The sequence below is a fragment of the Syngnathus leptorhynchus genome, chromosome 5 (genome assembly GCF_054491065.1).
Source record: "Syngnathus leptorhynchus isolate UIUO chromosome 5, UIUO_Slep, whole genome shotgun sequence".
NCBI classification, from domain to species: Eukaryota; Metazoa; Chordata; class Actinopteri; order Syngnathiformes; family Syngnathidae; genus Syngnathus; species Syngnathus leptorhynchus.
Genome location: NC_141199.1, coordinates 6,080,847 through 6,100,176, shown reverse-complemented (window position 1 = coordinate 6,100,176; position 19,330 = coordinate 6,080,847). Strand labels below are relative to the sequence as shown.

Sequence of the window (19,330 nt, the reverse complement as noted above, 5' to 3'; positions counted from 1 at the left end):
CAAAGGCAGAAAGCCGAGCAATCGAACTGGGGCGCCCCACGGGCAAGCAAGCCCGGCCCGTCCATCACTCGGCTCGACTCGTCTTGCCTGTTCGCGCTAGCATTAGCTAACGTTACATGTGCTGAGGTCGAGAGGGAACTGATCTCATTTGCTGCTACAATGCCGACAGTTACTTTACCACCAAAAGAGAACGCTCTCTTTAAGAGGATTTTGGTGAGTTGCTCTCTTGGAAGTGGCATAATGTTGAGCGGGAGTACTGGCGAGTTTACAGCGCATAGCCACCGGTGGCACTCGGGCTGTTAGCACATGAGCTAGCAAAATGGACTCATTGAATGGCTTAGCTCCGCCGGCCGTGAACGTCGCTGTCACTTGTACGGAACCAAAATGGTTGGCCGTTGCTTTGTTGTGATGGTGGCCATCGATTAGTGGTCATTTCGGCAAAATGGCCCAAATGCATGGATGAAGTACAAGCAACATCTAAGTGCTGTTGAATGTTAAGCATCACTAGTTTGGAAAGGACCCTTGGTCCAATAATGGCTAACGAGCTAAAAAAAAAAAAAAAAAAAAAGCTAAGAGTGTCTCGTGGTACGAGTGCAAGGAGACGTGGTGGTTTTTCTATGACTTGTTCGTTGGATGCTCATTAGCGATGTTCAACGTTTTTTCTTGGTTTGTTTTAGAAGCGGCGTGACTAGCTAACTTGTAGACATATTAACCGCTATCGAAAGTGACATTCGCTAGTAGTCTAGTGTTAGCTTATAGGCTAGGTAACTTAGTTCAACAATATGGCTATTTATCGCTTCTGTTTGCAAGGCTTTGCCCTTGTGGCTTTTTGGTTTCTACGCTAGTGTAGCTATCTGTTCAAGTGTGAGACCCGAGGGTTCAGTTTAGAGTGAGTTGAGTTATCTCCGGCATGATAGTGTCAGCAATTCCGTAGCACCTTTAGGCCTGCCTGCTGTACTTTGGCAGCTAGCAAGCTAACACCCATGCCCTCGCCTTCGCTCCATGCTTCGAGCTGTGTTGTCGTTTTCGGAATGTACACGACTTTGCTCTGTCAAGTCGAAACAAATATCTCCTTGTACATTGTGTAGTCGATCTTAGTGGCATATACACGTTGGCAAGTGGTTCTAGGGTTTCTCAATGTGGTTTGAGAGCTGGTCTGCGTGCTGCTTAGGTTTGAACAGTCGAGACGTTCCAATTTGACGTCATCCTACAGTTTGGTTCACAATCATCGAGGAGCATACCCAACCAATTTTGGGAATGTTTTCAAACAAACTGTTTGCAATTATTTGGCCATAACGGATTCCTGAGTGAAAAGAAAAAAACTCTTTAACACGAACTTCACTTTGAATATTGGTAATTTTCTTGTAATGCAAGTACAATTTTGCTTTATGTTCACTGGGGAGTTTTGTATTTCTGAATGATTAATTTTTTAATTGTAATTATCGTAGGTATTTCTTCCTATTGACAGAAGTGAGAAAAGTACTCACGCTCTGTACTTGGGTAGAAGTAACAACTTGATACTTGTATAAAGAAATCCCCTCCAAAAGAGTAAAAGTAGGCCTTTTTGTAATCCGCCTACTGCGCTCTGTGTCCAAAATACACTGAACAGTCACTATCGCTTTCCAGAGAGGCCAATGGTAGGTAGGCCATTGGGTTTGCGGCAATTCATAACTGAACACGAGTCGTACCATTACAGTGTGTACATTTTCCTATGGCCGAGTAAGTGCACAATAGATAAACATACTCCCGAGCAAAAAAAGATAAACACACTGCGAACAAAAGATAAACGCACCACAGAACATTTACGATCAACATACAACTACTTACTTCATTTATACAAGATTTACAAAAGTTGGCGCAACTCGTTTTCTTAAAAAGAAATGAACCACATTCCAAAAACATTGGCTGATTGACTACTCCAAATTGTCCGGAGTGTGGGTGTGAATGTTTGTCTATGTGTGCCCTATGATTGGCTGGTGACCAGTTCAGGATGTACCCCACCAACCACCCCAAAGACTGCTGGAATAGGCTCCAGCACACCCGCTACGCGCCTGAGGATGTGTTTGGGCAGATGAATGAATGAAATGCTGAAGGAAATGTTCAAATGTTCAAATCAAGGGGCGGTCCTGAGTCTTTCTTGGGGTGAACTATTCACCTATTGGGTAGGTGATGGTAATTGTTGCGCTTACTTATTGATCAACCAAATGATGAATTCTTCAACCCATGACACACATAGGGCCGCTGTCTCATTTGAATAATATTTCCATCTAAATTGCAGGGCCAAGACTACAGAAATCACAAAAAAGAAACAAGTACAAATAATAATGAATATGGAAAATGAAAAAAATATTGAAAAATATATGGAAATGAAAATACAAAGATATACAAAATAAAAGTAAAATGTAGAAATGTTTTAAAAATTAAAACCATCAAAATAAATGTGAAAATAAATGCAAAATACACCTTGAAGTTTTCTTTTGTTATTTATTTTATAGTTTCGGTCCTCCATAGACACAACGGTCATGTGTTCTGTTGGGGCATACCTACTAAGCATCCATCTCAGTGTTTGTACAAAAATGTATTTCAGCAAGTGAACGGTCATCCGTCCTGTTTCTGCAAGGTCTGAAATGAAAGCTTTTTGAGTTGCGACCCTATTGGTGCGTGCATGTCCAAAGTGACAGATAATCGAGTGAACAAACTCCAACTGAAAGTGAGCTTCACCGTTGTCTTGTGGTTTGTTAAAAACAGTGATAATCTTCCCTTGCATAATTTTGTGCTTTTTTCTTGCCTTTTTCACAGCGATGTTATGAGCATAAGCAGTACAGAAATGGACTCAAGTTTTGCAAACAAATCCTGTCCAACCCCAAGTTTGCAGAGCATGGAGGTTTGTAGCCAAACTGCATGTGTGTATACATGGAGGCATACATAGAAATTGTCCTCTTTAAATGCTGGAAGCTCTTGTTCAGCAAGCATCCTGTTTTCCTTTGCAGAAACCCTGGCTATGAAAGGCTTGACCCTAAACTGCCTGGGCAAAAAGGAAGATGCTTATGACCTGGTGAGAAGAGGTCTGCGCAATGACCTCAAGAGTCACGTCTGTATCCTTAAATACTTTTCAAATGTAATTAATTTCTTCAAAGGTTGATGGTTTCATGTTTACTGAATCATTAAGTGTGTCCAATGAAGGCTCCTGTGGCAAGTGGGCTTCACAGCAAGGTGATTTGGGTCAGCAACAGGGTTAAATTTTCAACTTCATCCCCACTATGTAGAGCTGTGGAGAGAGTTTATGGAACCTGTTGAAAACTCCAACGGGGGGAAAAAAAACAACATGTCAGCGTTCTGTAGGGCAAGCTGCGACCCATCCTATGAAATTAGCGATCACTTGACCTAAGATTATATTTAATAAATGTGCGTTGCGATAGAATATATTTGTTTGCAATTATTGAAATGTGTTTTTTTAAATCAATGAACATTGAATTAACAAATCATTCTACACACTGATGATGATCATCATCAATGTGTAGAATGATTTGTTAATTCAATGTTTAAGCCAGCCCAGCTGCCAAATCATGGGGTGGGCAAACTTTTTTTGGTGATATTTATTTCTCCGCTCCTTAACTCTGTGTACCTATCAGGCTGGCATGTATACGGTTTATTACAGCGCTCTGATAAAAAATACGATGAGGCCATCAAGTGTTACCGGAACGCGCTCAAGTGGGACAAAGACAACCTCCAGATCCTTCGAGATCTGTCGTTGCTGCAGATTCAGATGAGAGATCTTGAAGGTTATCGAGTAAGTATTTGGGCAAAAGCTTCAGTGGAAATTCCCACAGTGTAAGTTTTGTATTTTCTTGAGTTTCTTCAAGTAACAAAACATCACGCTGCTAGTTCTGCTGGTAAATGAGTAAATCCTGTGTACTTCATTGTTCCTGTAGGAGACACGGTACCAGCTGTTGCAGCTGCGCCCCGCTCAGCGAGCTTCCTGGATTGGTTATGCCATTGCCTATCATCTCCTGGAAGACTATGAGATGGCAGCAAAGATCATTGAGGAGTTCAGGAAAACACAACAGGTTTGGCATCCTTTTATAAATACTCTCACTGTGTAGACCTTAGTGGCTGTGTCAGCATGTCCTTTGCATCCATAGCACAATTGAGTCACAGTCACAACTACGTGCACCAGGTTCAATACACACTTCTGGTCATGCCATTTATTGGCAAAGTAGTTTTTGTTCAAGTTACTACTCAACAGTGGGAAAATGAAGGGACATAAAAACTCGAGCGCTTTACTCGCCACAACAAATAAATGAATGTAATCTGAGGCGTACTGTTACAGTAACTTCCATAAAATAGTGGGTGCCTCAAATGAACATTGCAGTGTGTTGCTAGATAGTCATAACAAAATTCAAAAAAATTCTGTGACACCATCCTTTGAGCGCAGTGGATGGACAGACTATAAAGGAGGCGGCAAAGGGCAAATTTCCTTTCCTGCTAAGGGTATTTATTTGAAGTCAAAACCGTATTTTTGTTTGAATTATGTCACCCCGATACCAAGCACCAAATTCCACAAGTAGCTACTTATTGATACCTAAAGTTTCCGCCCAAAGCAATGACAGATCATTTTTTAAAACGACCTTTATATCCCAATAGAGCAATCCCGCTTAAAATTGCATGAAATTCATGTTCTATTCTTCTAATTTCTTATGTTGAGTTCCTGATCATAAAGCTGGTATCGGCGCCGATATGATTTCTGTTATTGGTACTTGCCCATCCCTACTAACCTAAAACTAATTTGCTGGTCATTGTCAAGCTCGAAAGTATGTCACTGGCCTGCTGTGGTCCATTAGTACAGTTATTGCAGAGGTTCTTTAATCTCCAAGTTAATCATTTGCACAATTATTCTCATTTAATCTTTTTGTCGGAGTTACAGTGCATCCTCGTCCCTCAATGGGGATTCCTCTTTGTTTGAGCTTCCATTATCTGATGATTGAGTTTCAGGAATTAAAAACATCTTAATTTTCTGTTTTGTAAATTTGACAAAAGCTGAAAATCAATCCAAGACTTTTGTGTTTTCTCCTACAACCCCCACATGCTCACCATGACTTGTACAACTTACTCAGCAGTATTTTTTTTTCTACTTTCCCCTGTGTATCAAATAATGTGTTTTATTTGTAGACGTCTCCTGACAAAGTGGACTACGAGTATAGTGAGCTGCTGCTTTACCAGAACCAGGTGCTGAGGGAAGCGGGTCTTTACAAGGAGGCTTTGGAGCACTTGTCAAACTATGAAAAGCAGATTTGTGACAAACTGGCAGTGGAAGAGACAAGGGGTGAGTCAAGTCTCTCAACGTCACAATTGTCCATCGAAAGTTTTAATATTGGAATGTCGACATTTTTGTTATAGTAGGTGGCGCTAAATATCTGTACTGACGGTGTTTGTGATTTTTACTTTATAAATGCTTCATTTGGAATTAGTACAGTTCCGGGCTCGGTTGAAGATGTGTTTCTCTTTTAGGGGAGTTGCTATTAAAGTTGGAGCGTCTGGATGAGGCTACAGATGTGTACCATCGCATGCAAGAGAGGAACCCAGAGAATTGGTTATATTATCACGGCCTGGAGAAAGCTCTAAAACCAAGTAAGGTGTTTTTACTGTTAGAATCGCCAACAATGAAGTAAATGTAGAAAGTATTTCGAGGTGCATTGTCAATGTGTTTAAAAGAGGAAGTCAAGTATGATAAATCTTTCTATACAACCCCATGAGTCTAAATTCTGATTAATATTGTGTTTGTGGAATATTAGGCAGCAAAAGCCTCTTGTTATTATTCATATCAAAGGGTGGCCATTTTGCCACTTGTCGTCGATTGAAAATGACATCACAGCACTTATGGGCTCAGCTTGCGAACGTCACATTGCCAAACCCAACAAACAGGCTAGCCCTTATTAGTCTTTACATGAGCCTTTAGGCACTGTCATATCATTTTCAGTCGACAGCAAGTGTCGAAATGTCCGCACCCCGAGAACAATAAAAAGGGGTTAGGTTAAATGTTGCCACCTAATTCATATTCCACAAACGCAATATTCACCCGAATGTCCTGTTTAGACTAATCGGTGCACATAGAACATATTATTGTAAAGAAAAGTTTTGACTTGACTCCCTTTTAAATGTCCATATCTTCTCTTTTTTTTTTTTTAGCCAGTGTGGAGGAGAGATTTAAGGTCTATGAAGATGCCTGGGAGAAGTTTCCAAAAGGCCTCGTTCCTCGCCGGCTCCCCCTCAACTTTCTTACTGGTGTGGCCAATTATCACTCTTGTCCTAACAGACTAATAGTAACTCCACTTCTAACATGATGAGATGTATAGGAACAGGCTAGTAGATTTAGATATTTGTACACTTTATTTCCCCCCCTAACAATCTTCATCACGCCACATCTTTATCCTGTAGGTGAGAAGTTCAAAGAGTGTCTTGACAGGTACCTGAGGATGAACTTCAGTAAAGGATGTCCACCTGTTTTCACTACCTTGAAATCTCTATACAACGACAAAGAAAAGGTAACAATCGTTCAGTAATGACTGATATCAGTAGTTAAATAACAGATTTTTGTTTTGTGAATCATTAACCAGACAAAAGTTTTGACGCACTTGGAGAAAGCATGTATCACTGAAAAGAAAATTCTTTGGTTCCATTGAATTTACTTAATTCCGGACATGTACGTCGTTTGTGCATGATTAAAATGTGCTAAACTAACATTTATCAATTGAATGTATTTTAGGAAAAGGGTAAAAAAAAAAAAATCACCTTTTGGACACATTTTAACCACGTGCAGTTCACTACTTTTTTTTTCAATATACTAACTTTTGACTGGTAATGTAAATAAGTGGAATTGCACTAAAGATAACAAAGCATTAATCTGTTTTTATTGGAAACTACAAGTCAGTTTATCTTTTTAATTGCAGGTATCAATTATCGAAGAATTAGTGGTCGGATTTGAGACCTCATTAAAAAGCTCCCGACTGTTCAGCCAAAATGGTAAGAGCAAACACATGAGCGTATTTCAAATCGAGATGTGTTGATAGGAATTGTTGAGCTTCCAGGATGATAGTCCACAGTTGCTAGTTCCTAATCAGAAAACGGCCACAATAGAGCGGGCGACATTAATATCAGATGACGTCACGCGTACCCATACCACAAATCAAAGCTGGTATCGGCACACATAACTGGTAACGATACTTGTACTCGCCCATCCCTAATAACGTTTTTTTTTTTCATATACATTTAATCCTTTTAAAAGCACATTTTGCCACATGCTGTTGACTGAAAAGGACTCAATTTGCTGAAGGCTCAGGTAGCAACCAATCACGCCTCAGCTTGCGAATGTCACTTGACCAAACCCAAAAAAACAGGTGAGCTGTGATTGGCCATTCGCATGTGATGTCATTTTCAAATGAATTTGGGTAATTCAGGCCCAACTAGCCCCAACAGACTGCAAACAGTCCTCGTACAAGAGGTGCTACTTTTGGACTCGCGTGTCTCTTCCAATAATAAAATTACCGATGGTCAATGGGCTTTTTTTATTATTGCTGTCTGCTGCATAATCTTATGAATTTAACTGGTTTCTTGGCCTGTCGCAGATGATGGTAAAGAGGAGCCACCAACCACATTGCTTTGGGTGCAATACTTCCTGGCTCAGCACTATGACATGGTTGGTCAACAGACATTGGCTCTGGAATACATCAACACAGCCATTGAGAGCACTCCAACCCTCATCGAACTCTTTGTTGTCAAAGCCAAGATTTACAAGGTAACCTTTGCCATAACACATATTTGCTTTCTGCATTTGCCGATGTTGAATGTAGCTTCTTTGGCAGCATGCTGGGAACATTCGAGAGGCAGCACAGTGGATGGATGAGGCACAGGCTTTGGACACTGCTGACAGATTCATCAACTCAAAGTGTGCCAAGTACATGCTGAAGGCTGGCATGATCAAAGAGGCGGAGGAGATGTGCTCCAAGTTCACGCGGGTGAGAACGCATTCACAAGTAGATGCTGAAAGAAGCTTTCAGATGAGTCTATAAAGAGATACACGTGGACAAAATTGTCGGTACCCCTCTGTTAATGAAAGAAAAATCCACAGTGGTCTATGGCTAATTCCTGGAATATTTGCTTTTATGGTACTAGTACAATACAATACATTTTTATTTACATGTATAGCACTTTCACAACTGTAGACTAAGATCTGTTTTGAAGTGGAGTCAAAGTATAGATGGTCAGTATACCATAAACCTCTATAAATTGACTGCATGTCTTGTTTCTTGTGGCTTAGACATTATAAATGAATGTGTCGTTTATGTCTGTGTTTGGTATTTATCCAGGAGGGGGCATCAGCAGTGGAGAACCTGAATGAGATGCAGTGTATGTGGTTCCAGACAGAGTGTGCACTTGCCTACAAGGGTATGAACAAATATGGGGAGGCCCTCAAGAAGTGCCATGAAATTGAAAGGGTAGGTTTTGTAGAACAGGACGAGTCCTTACGATTGTGTGTTTTATACAGATTGTATTTATTTCTACATCACATCAATTTGTCTCGCCTGCGCTCCTCCAGCATTTTGTGGAGATCACGGACGACCAGTTTGATTTCCACACCTACTGCATGAGGAAGATGACGTTGCGCTCATACGTGGACCTGCTGAAACTTGAGGACGTACTTCGAATGCATCCCTTTTACTACAAGGCCGCCGTCACTGCCATTCAGATATACCTGAGCCTTCATGACAATCCTCTGACTGATGATAGCAAGGAGTTGCAGGCCGACACTGGTAATGAAAACTGCTTTGAGGTTACATTTTATATAGATGCCATCCGTCAGTACCTATCAGATGAGCCAAACCCACCCAAAGTTTTAAGAAATCACAAGTTTTTGTTCATGCAAGACGCACTGGTTCATAAGCATATTACACATAAAAACATAAGAGAAAACAAAAAACGCCAACCTTGCTGTAGAAAACAAAGTCGCGTGGACGTGACACCAAGGAACCCTTCAACTAAGATTACTGCAGTAACAAAGGCTAGGTTTATACTGCAGGCAAATCTGGCCCAGATCGCATTCTTTTGTCCTTATGCGACCAGTATCGGATTTTTTTATGACTGTCTGAACGGTTTAACTGATCCCCCACCGCATAGTCGGACCAGGACTTTCATATGTGATCCTTTTTCAATGTGACCGTAGTCTGAACAGACAATTCACTTTTACCTGACAAATTGAAGTAGCTCAGATAATGGCTACATGGATATAGTATTTTTGCTTTTGCACGAAGATGTTATAAATTTTGGGGAGTTACCAATTTATTGTCGGAACTTTACGACCATTCTTTCTTACGCATGTTCATCTCCTACAGCTAACCTGTCGGACAAAGAGCTGAAGAAGCTCAGGAACAAGCAGCGGAGAGCTCAGAAGAAGGCCCAGCTTGAGGAGGAAAAGAAGAATGCTGAAAAGGAGAAGCAGTTGAAGAATCAAAAAAAGAAGAAGGAGGATGACGATGAAGAAATTGGAGGCCCGAAAGAGGAGCTCATTCCGGACAAATTGGTCAAGGTTTGTTTTAAGTGATACTGTAGAGCTTTCAGATGGCTTAACAGGTCACAGTGATATTGACCTTTATTCTGACATTATATATGCAGGTAGAAAATCCACTGGAAGAAGCAGTCAAGTTTCTGATACCTCTCAAAAACCTTGTCAAAGATAAAATTGACACACACCTACTGGCATTTGAAATTTACTTCAGAAAAGGTTTGTTATTTCACCTCAATGCAACAAGGACTTTGTAGTTACTCTTGTGTAGTCTGCCATTATTAAACTTGCTATTAAAACATGCTTTATGGATGGGCATTATCTCTTCAGAAAAGTACCTGTTGATGCTCCAATCAGTGAAAAGGGCGTTAGCCATCGACCCAGACCACCCATGGCTACACCAGTGTCTAGTGCGCTTCTTTAAAGGAGGTAAAATCATCCATCCATCCATTATCTGTCAAGCAAAAAAAAAATAATATCTGGTGCATTTTTCTGCTCTATATGTATTCATGTTCTTTCACCTGGTTGTTTGTTTTATTGGTCTGTGAATAGTTCAGGTTTTGAGTATAATTTTATTTTTCCATGGGAAACAAGGTAGCCAGTAGATTTTAATAGATTCTCACAAATCCAATAAGACCAAGCATTCATGCTATGCACACTCCTAAGGCTGTGAAATTGGGGGCTATTAGTAGGGAGAAGTAGAAAAGGGGGGCGTACACAATAATAGTAGTGTGGCGTTCAGTGAGTTCCTCAAACAGGTGGGATTCTGGTTTTCTAATAGCTCAATTTAACAGACTATATGTATACCTTGTACTAAAAAGTACATTCCATTCTAGATATTCGTTTTATTCACAGAGCACTACTATTATTCTGAACACTGCTGTACATCTTACACTCTGCCGCCTTCACTTCTGCTCAGTTTCAGAGAGCAAAGAGCTGCCTGACGTGGTTCGGACAGTCTTGAAGCAAGAAGTCACCCGGCTGTTTGGCGACAGCAATGCCAAGAGCTTCAACCAGGCCTACCTCTCCAAACACTCCAACTCCGTACCACACCGATTGGCTGGTATGTTGCACGTAGTGAGGAAAAGCAGTTCGGAAGATGAATGAATGAATAATTCAATATATATTAATAATGAATGAATAATTATTTATATATAATATATATAATATATATATATAATATATATATATATGATAATTCACTATATATTTCATACACAAAAGAGACAGAAATGTATACTAAAACACGAATATCCAACACTAAGTGCCATTGAAATAAAATCTGTTAGTACAACTGGTTTTCAGGTCTAGTAGTACACTGTCGATGTTTACATTGTTTAATGTCCAAAGCCGCTAACATCTGTGTGCCTCAAGGAGCACCATAAACAAATATGAGTTTGCTACAGCAAGAATTGCTGCAGTTACATAAAGCTTCATACCTTGTTAATACAACGTTAGCGTAGCGTCCAGGTGTTGGGCATCTGAAGCCCCTCTTGTCACACAAAAAAAAAAAATCACAAAGCATTCTCTCCCTGAGCACATGCACACTGCACAGACTCCATACAACACTTGAACAATCATGCGAACAACAAAAGCCACGTCATCCCTCGCCCCACTCTGCAGACATGACCAATCAACCAATGTTTAGTCCAGAAATCTCTTAATAATGCCTCAGACATTACATCAGAGCATACGCAACACCCCACTCTTGGAATGAATGATTATAAATGGTTATAGCGTATAGTAGACATTTTAATATTCTACTTATGTGTATGTTGACATATCCCACAGCAGTACAGCTGACAAAGTAACATCCTGTCCTTCTTGCAGCTGCTAAGATGATGGTGTACATGGACTCGTCGACATTGTCTAAAGCAGTTGAACTGGCCACCGCACTCGATGAGTCACTCAAAAACAGATCTATCCAGGTATGTTTGTTCATGAAGCAAGGCTCGAATAAGGGGGTTCGTTCGCATTGCAGTTTGCAAGTCAAAATTCACATTTTGCACTTCAGTCAAACATGTTGAGACACAAATCCGTGACGGGGGTTCACGTGGCAAATTGAAGAACTGCCAGATGTTAGGCAAATCTCTAAAAGATAAACTTGCCATGCACGTGACACATTGTGATCATTTTGAATATGATTTTTTTTTTTTTATCAAATTCATTTAAAAAAAAAAAAAATCTATGTGGCTGCTGCTACGGAGGGCTTTAGTTTTGTCTCTGCTCTCTCAACATGGGATTCTGAGGTTAGGGAGCACAGCAGCCCCCGGTAAGCGACCAGGAAAGAGAGCCCCACTTGTGCCGCACACGAGCCTGCCTTGGTGCCAAACTGAAGCCTAATACCACAACATACGTATGAATTGTCGATGGTCAATGTGTTGTGCGATTCCTACCAGTTCTTACGACTACAAGCTATCTTCCTCATCAATGCACAAGCCACCAATCACACTTGACGTCATTGGCTCATCACAGGGCCATAGCTATAGCTAGTCATTCATAGATGCCGCCAAGGTAAACACAGCCAATGCAAGCCAGCCAGTTGAATGTAAAATCGTTTATCCAAATACACACTTATTCAATAGAATTTTCAGTCGGCTATTATTGCCACTACTATTACTAATTACTGATATTAGATAGCTGCAGCCCTGTATTCACCCTCCCCTTTTCATAAAATCCTTGCCTCAAGTCCCTGGCAAGTATTTCTCTTTGAAATTAGAAGGTTTCTCCATATATAACAGTAATTAATTGAGTAGCAAACTTGCTTCTCAAAGACCCAACAAGTTATTGCGGGGCTCGATGGGAGTTTTGTGCTGATTTTGCAATTGACTTTGTTTCTTCTTCAGATCTGCACAGAAGTCCTGGAGAGTCTTCGGAGTGGCTCCCTGAGCGACTCAAAGGAGTGTGCCGATTCATATCGTGCAGTGTGTCACAAGCTTTACCCCTATACATTAGCTTTCATGCCGCCTGGATACGAGGAGAACACCAAGATCGCTAATGGAGATGTGTCCACAGAAACAGAAGAGCTAGCTAACGAGATGTGAGCATGACCAGACAAAGGGGGATGAGAAAAGGAATAGGGCCTTGCACAGAGCCTTGTGGTACGCCTGGCAGTAATTTTATAGAGCCAGACACACGGGAAACGAAATAGATGTTTCGTTCTTTGGCTCAGCTTACATTGGGTCTGACCCGGCATGGCTTGGCTCTTTCCCATTTGCTGAAAATCAGGACTGTATGCGTGTGTGTTTGTGTGTGTGTGTGTGTGTGTGTGTATGTATGTGTGTATGTTTGTGTGTATGTCATGGATGTGAATGGATCTTGAGCATGTGTGCGGTTTTGTTTATTTGTGATAAAGGGGAGGAAGATAACAAAATGGCCATTTTAATTTTTTAATAGCGCAACCAACCACACTGATTTCGGGGGGTGGGGGGTGGGGGGGAGCAGTTACTGGCAAATGTTGGAGTGAAACTGACCTGACTGGTTTCTCTGAGACGACAACCACTGGAGTTTGACTCTGCCGCTTCCACAAGCCCATCGGTTGGTTCTTTTACAAGCAAAGCTAATTTAATAAAAACAAAAATGGGACACAGCTGTCACTTGGGAGCAATTGCGTGCTCAGTGAGTGTGAGCCGAGTCAGCAGGAAGCTGAGCAGAGTTAATGAGGACTTGAAGTCAATGATAAGGACATCCATCAAGCACAGGTGAATTTGGATCTGCCGTAACAATCATTTGAGCACCAGTGGGCAGTCATTCTACACACCAGTGTGTGGCAGAGTGTGACAACGGCGGCCTGGAAGAAGGCACTAGCTCCCCTTGTCGTTTTAATATTATGGTCTGTTACTACAGAGCGGCTCGTAGCATAGAATGAAAACTGCAAGGTTGTGTTTTGTCTGGTTCCGAATACACTGCTACTACTACTCGACATGCTCACAACTTAGGAGAAAGTGATGGATCTAAGCAATATCATAGATGCCTCCTGTCCATCATTCAAGTATTGATTTTACAGAAGTGATTTCATCATACTTTTTTTTTTACAGCTACACTATAGCTACATGCAGAAGGGTCTTCCATTGAAATCCAAATGACTCTTCAAGTGGTCAGAATATGTCATTCAAAGCTGTTCTCTGGGGTCGAACATTAAAATGCAAAGATTTCAGCACCCCAAATTGGTTCACTTTTGTTTTGGTAATACCAGTTCCCTTATTTCTTGCCCTTCTCTAGTTTGGGTTCTAATGTGAAAGATTAAATCTGAGATGGCAATGTAAGATATCTCTGGATTTTTGTATTAAAACCACACAAAAGTAAAGTGTTGGGATTTTTTTTCTTTTGGTTTTAAATTAATTGCATTGGTTGATGTAGTCCTACTGGTGGTATCCAAGTTCTCGGTTCACGCTCAAGTGCTCATCATTGTCAAAGAACATACTCTTCTAATAAAATGTGCCAACTTCGGTACAAATGACATTTTTATTCATACAAACAAACGTTCGTTATAACAGCCCCATATTCTCTGTCCTGTTTCTGTGTGCATTGTCTTACATCAGCTGTTACACAACAGTCTGTCAAACTTTCCTCCGTGCAAATGGCCCTTTGCATCATCACAGAGGCTAAAAGGTTGGTTTTGGTTTTTTTGGGTGGGTGGAGCAACGCTCTACATGTTAATAAAAGTATAAAAGTCTTACAAATTCGTCACACAGATGTTCATTTTATGTTTTTATAAAATATTGGACAATCTCTTTTTTTGTACACACGGTTGCGCTGTAGAGCCAGCAGAGGGCAGCCCAGCCTAAAAATTAAAGCGGTAGAATGAAACACCGTTTGAGCATTTTTCGATTGCTTTTGATCTCCGGGGTGAGGCCGGGATTAGAAATTATATCCAACGTGCAAAAAGGTTTCATACAATTGTTTTTAATTGGAGTACACTTATTTTTCCAAATTCAAGTGCAACATGAAATTTCAATTTTTTCAAACTTTTGCCCTCAGTCTGTCAACTGTCGTGCATCAACTCAAATTCTGAGAAACTGGGCGTTTAGTGGCGTTGTGACGTCACAATGTGAGGACCTGGTCGTTTTTATTACACGGGTGTTGAGGAGGAATGAAATGAGGGAATGCTCCAAGTTGCGTGACTAGTGGAAAACACCACTTTGGTTAGGAAATAGCATTATAACATGGTTAAATGCTCAAACTTGATTTACACCATGTACTTTCTTTAAATAATAACGTATAGCAGTTAAATCTTTAAGTTTTTTTATTATTTAATTGACAAATGGACAAAAAAGTGACAAAAATAATATTTAAAATCAATCAAACAAACATTGGAGCTACTGTAATCGTAGGTTTAAGGAACATTGTAATGCGTTTTTTTTTTTTTTTTTTTAACTTAAGGATATGTACTTCAACTGCAGGCTGCGAGCGATTTTAGCATCCTGTTAGTTAGCATCCGCCACAGTTTGCGCTCACACTTTGCAAGGAAGGTGCGGACAAGTCCCACTCAAGTGAAAGCGAGCGCGACAACTATGGAGTCTTCTCTGGAGCTGTCCAACTCTTTAGGCAGTGTGTCGTCGCTCCTGAGCGGCTGCAGGACCTTCAAAGTACTCGTTATCGGGGACTCTGCGGTAGGCAAGACCTGCCTCACTCACCGACTCTGCGCCGGTCAGTTCCCCACCAGCACGGAGGCTACGATCGGCGTGGACTTCCGAGAGAGAGTTCTTGACATCGACGGGGAGATGATCAAGGTAAGAAGCTAAAAGCATCAAAGACCAAATTGAGTATTTGAAATACTTTCCAATAGGTGAAACAACTGTTAGTCAATTAACATAAACTTGAATGCAACATTATTTTGTATGTCAGACTTGCTGTTGTATTCACCACCAGTATGTTTTGTGAAGTTATTTGTTTCAATTTGCCTGTCTAAAAACATGAAGTTAATTTCTTTAGGAGGAATTTTCCACGTCGGATTTATCTGTCGAGTTGGTGAACATGAATGAAAATGATGCTAATGATATCTTAAACACAACCACATGGGGCAAATGCAATGTGTGTGTTTTTGTTCTTGTTCCCCAAATGGCACGAAAACAATTGTTTTGCTTCGTTTCATGTTTGGGGCATTCCCAATGACTTCTTCCATCGTTTGAATAATGCTGCCTGGGTAGACAAACGGCACAAGACGCTGAGCAGAGTTTAATAGTTTAATTCTTTGTGAACTTCATCAGTAGTTTGGTTAATGTAGATTTTTTTTTATATGTTGACATCATTTAGTTTGGATACAAGTGATTTCCGAAGAGTAATCCAAAGTCTACTTAAAACAGATGCTATGCCATAGGAATTTGACCAAAACCCATGCCATATTTTTAATTTCAGAAAAAAAGGAAGAGCATCTTTTTTTGCTAAATGAACTGCCATGCAGGTTCTTGGGAAAGAATTATAGCGACCTCTGACATTGTTTTATGAGGTATATAGTCAACCCCCTTTGGCATTGCTGGAGTGATTAGCAAATACCCCCAGATACTGCCAGATTTGAAAATTCATTTAAGGTATTAAGAGTTGGTGTCCCCTGCTTCAGAGGAGACTTGGTATTTCATGTGTTGCTTTTCTTTCTTCCGTCTTATTGGTGACTCATTGAATTTCCTTGTTCGTGCTAGTTTGTTGGCGAGTGGGTATTTCAACATATGCTTTTCAGCACTTTTTCCATCTTGTCATTCTTTCCTCTTTCTTTCTCCTGTCTGTTTTGTTGTGTTTTCTGTATCACCAGCTCCAACTGTGGGACACAGCGGGACAAGAGCGCTTCCGTAAGTCTATGGTGCAACATTTCTACCGCAATGTGCACGCAGTTCTCTTCGTATATGACGTCACCTGTCGGGCCAGCTTCAACAGCCTTTCGGCCTGGGTGGAAGAGTGCAGACAGAACTCTCTCGGCCAGGAAGTCCCCAGGTAACAGCACAATTTGTTGATCAGTCCACGCTGCACTTTTGATTTCACTCCAGTTTGCATTTCACCCCAAACAACATAAGCAGTTTAGTAGGGGTCACCAACTATATTTGTCAGATGGCTAGAATTTTACTGCAGTCACCTTGGGGGACGGACCCACAAATTACCAGCTTGTAAGTAAATGAGAGATGGTGGCAAAGCAGTTCAAACAGAGAGGATCATGGGAAAGGTTTTAATGACACTATTTGCAGGAGTGCAAAAGTTTACAGTGGCAAGGTACAGGTATAAACAAGAGATTGTCATTTATTTTAGATGATTTAATTTGTTGTGGTTTCTACCAACAAAATGAATATTCAGCAAAGTGTCAACACAGTGTATCTACAAAAGTATGTACGTATATGATCTGAACGCATGCCACATAAGTCAAGTCAAGTCAAGTTTATTTGTATAGCCCTAAATCACAAGCAGTCTCAAAGGGCTTCACATAGACAATCAATCGACAATCATAATTAAATAGTTAAATTCACGGTGACTAAGCAATTCATTTCAGGGTGTCCCTCGCCTAATGTCCGATGACTGCTGGGATAGGCTCCAGCACGCACGCGATCCCCGTGGAGACAAGCGGTAGAGACAATGGATGGATGGAAATATTCAATACAAACAACCCCCTTCACATGAAACCCATTAATAGTATTAGCTAGCATACTAGCCCTACAAAAGGGCTCACACAAACTGACCTGGATAAACAAATTAAAACACAAGCACTTACCAGACATTCATTAACATCACCTTTTGATATTTATATACATTAATAAATGTCAAGGAGTACAGTTGCCACAAATTAAGACTACCTGGGCTCTTACTAGCTTCATTGGGGGGGGGAAAGTAAAAAGATTTTTTTTTTCCCCATCATTCAATGATTGCCAAAAACACCATAGATTAATTAGATCTCAAAAGAACACTAAGATTGCTGCACAATGGCCCCAAAATAATATTTCTATTGCTTTGATCGCAAACTGACGATGTAGGGTTTTACTGCATTGAGAATTCATTGACACCAATATGGTTTGCAGGAAGGCCTGAATTACATGTATTGTTTATTCTACTTTCGAAGATTTGTCTCACTTTTGTGTTGATTTCTTATCAGGTTCCTGGTTGGGAACAAAAGTGACCTCCGTGATGTCGTTCAGGCGAATGGTCTGGTGAGCCAGGATCAGGCCAAGAACTTTGCCAAGACCCACAACATGCTGTTTTTTGAGACATCAGCCAAATGCACAAGTAGACCACGCGGTGTCGGGGAGGTGCCCTATCAACGTGATAAGGTGGAGGATGTTGTGAATGCCGTCGGTGCCAGACTGAAGAGACAGAAGAATCCCAGTGCAGCATATAACCTTGCATACAGTGGCTCTTTTAAAGTTTTCAACAAAAAAACAAAGGAGAAAGAAATGTGGAGCTGCTGCTGAAAGGTAGAACAATGATTAGCAAGGATTGGTAGTGTCGGACACTTTAATATTTATCATTTTTAATATTGTGTATGTTACACTTTCTAACATATTTGTAATCTTTATCAATTACCAAATAAAATATGTGAATGACAAAGCAATATGTTTATTTGCAAATTGAACTCCGTGTGTAAAATTTAAACCCAATAAATTATTGATTGAGTATTTTAAGTTGGATTTCTACTTTACCAGATGTTCTGTACCTTGGAAATGCAAAACCTCAATCAATGTAGCAATCAGAATTTGGAGCAAGTTACCCTGGACCCCCATGGGTTTTGGTTTTTAAGCGTCCCAACATGTTTTAACAATTCAATTTAAAAAAGTTTTTAGAAGACACTTCACAGAACACAGATTTAGGGCCCAAACTTCCACGAATGAGGTGTATTCAGTTATGCTTGAAAGAATATGATATTAGAATAAATTGGAAAAAATCAGATCGTGACTTCCCGGATATGCATCAAAACTATTGTCCAGATGGTTTATGGAGTTTAATTCACACGTGTCAGTTCCCATCGCCACAATTTATTGAGCAAAAATTTCTAAACAATTTCCACTTCCTACATTAAAAAACACACGCTTAACATATGGATGGAACTTTACTGTAAAGCTAATGTAACAATCACACAGGTCAGTTCTACCTTGGCTTGAACTTTTGATGGGTAAGTTTATCAGCAGCATACAGATGGGTCAAACTTCATGCATCATGTGAAGTACGGGGGCGACTGAGACCATATCACATGATGTATGTCTAATAGATGACTCAGGTTGTCACATGAGGAGGCAAACATCTTTACAACTCCACATTTGTAACACATCTGCATGCAAGTGGGGCCTGCCAGGATGTTTGTGCACATGTGTATTAGTGCATGAAAGTTCCAGATTCTATCACTGTGGTGCAACAATTACCAACCAAATGGTAGATGGCTCTGCACAGTGAACTTTGGAAAATTGAGGTGGTGGTGGTGGGGGAGCACTGTTTAGCTTTTATGAACCAAATGGCTGAATCACTATTGGTCGATGAATCAAACATAAATATTGCAAAAATTGTATCATTTTAAGAATTAAGTGTTTCCTTTTGTACATTCAAATTCAAAGATTTGTGGAGTGTTTGTAAAGTACAAGCGTGTGACCTTGTTTCTGGGATTTGGTTATTACACCTTGGTCAATTCACAACCAAAAACCTTCGACAGTTACTCGCTGAGGTGTGACACCGGAAGCATTAAGCCATCGGAGGAGACTCGCCGGATGAGTGCCACAAGACCGTCAGGTGCTGAAAGCCTTTTTTTTTTTTTTGCACGTCAATTGTGAAAGGAAACGTTTACAACAGCCATCAAGGACCGCCGCTTTT

The 19,330-nt window shown here is 40.5% G+C and overlaps 2 protein-coding genes across 2 annotated transcripts; both read left to right on the top strand.

Moving 5' to 3' along the window:
* The first annotated feature begins 43 nt into the window (after positions 1 to 43).
* On the top strand, positions 44 to 14,012 carry naa15b (N-alpha-acetyltransferase 15, NatA auxiliary subunit b). Its single transcript, XM_085911699.1, has 20 exons — positions 44 to 213; positions 2,800 to 2,884; positions 2,991 to 3,095; positions 3,633 to 3,790; positions 3,933 to 4,067; positions 5,170 to 5,323; positions 5,509 to 5,628; positions 6,187 to 6,282; positions 6,436 to 6,542; positions 6,948 to 7,020; positions 7,623 to 7,792; positions 7,860 to 8,012; positions 8,364 to 8,492; positions 8,594 to 8,807; positions 9,387 to 9,580; positions 9,667 to 9,775; positions 9,887 to 9,985; positions 10,476 to 10,619; positions 11,387 to 11,484; positions 12,403 to 14,012. Exons 1-20 carry the CDS (start codon positions 160 to 162, stop codon positions 12,598 to 12,600), a joined length of 2,595 nt encoding a protein of 864 aa, XP_085767825.1. The 5' UTR covers positions 44 to 159; the 3' UTR covers positions 12,601 to 14,012.
* A 611-nt stretch (positions 14,013 to 14,623) lies between these two features.
* On the top strand, positions 14,624 to 18,118 carry LOC147056535 (ras-related protein Rab-33B-like). The gene is made up of 3 exons (XM_085911700.1): positions 14,624 to 15,288; positions 16,305 to 16,483; positions 17,628 to 18,118. The coding sequence occupies exons 1-3, from the start codon at positions 15,070 to 15,072 to the stop codon at positions 17,941 to 17,943; spliced, it is 714 nt and encodes a 237-aa protein (XP_085767826.1). The 5' UTR covers positions 14,624 to 15,069; the 3' UTR covers positions 17,944 to 18,118.
* Positions 18,119 to 19,330: the final 1,212 nt, after the last annotated feature.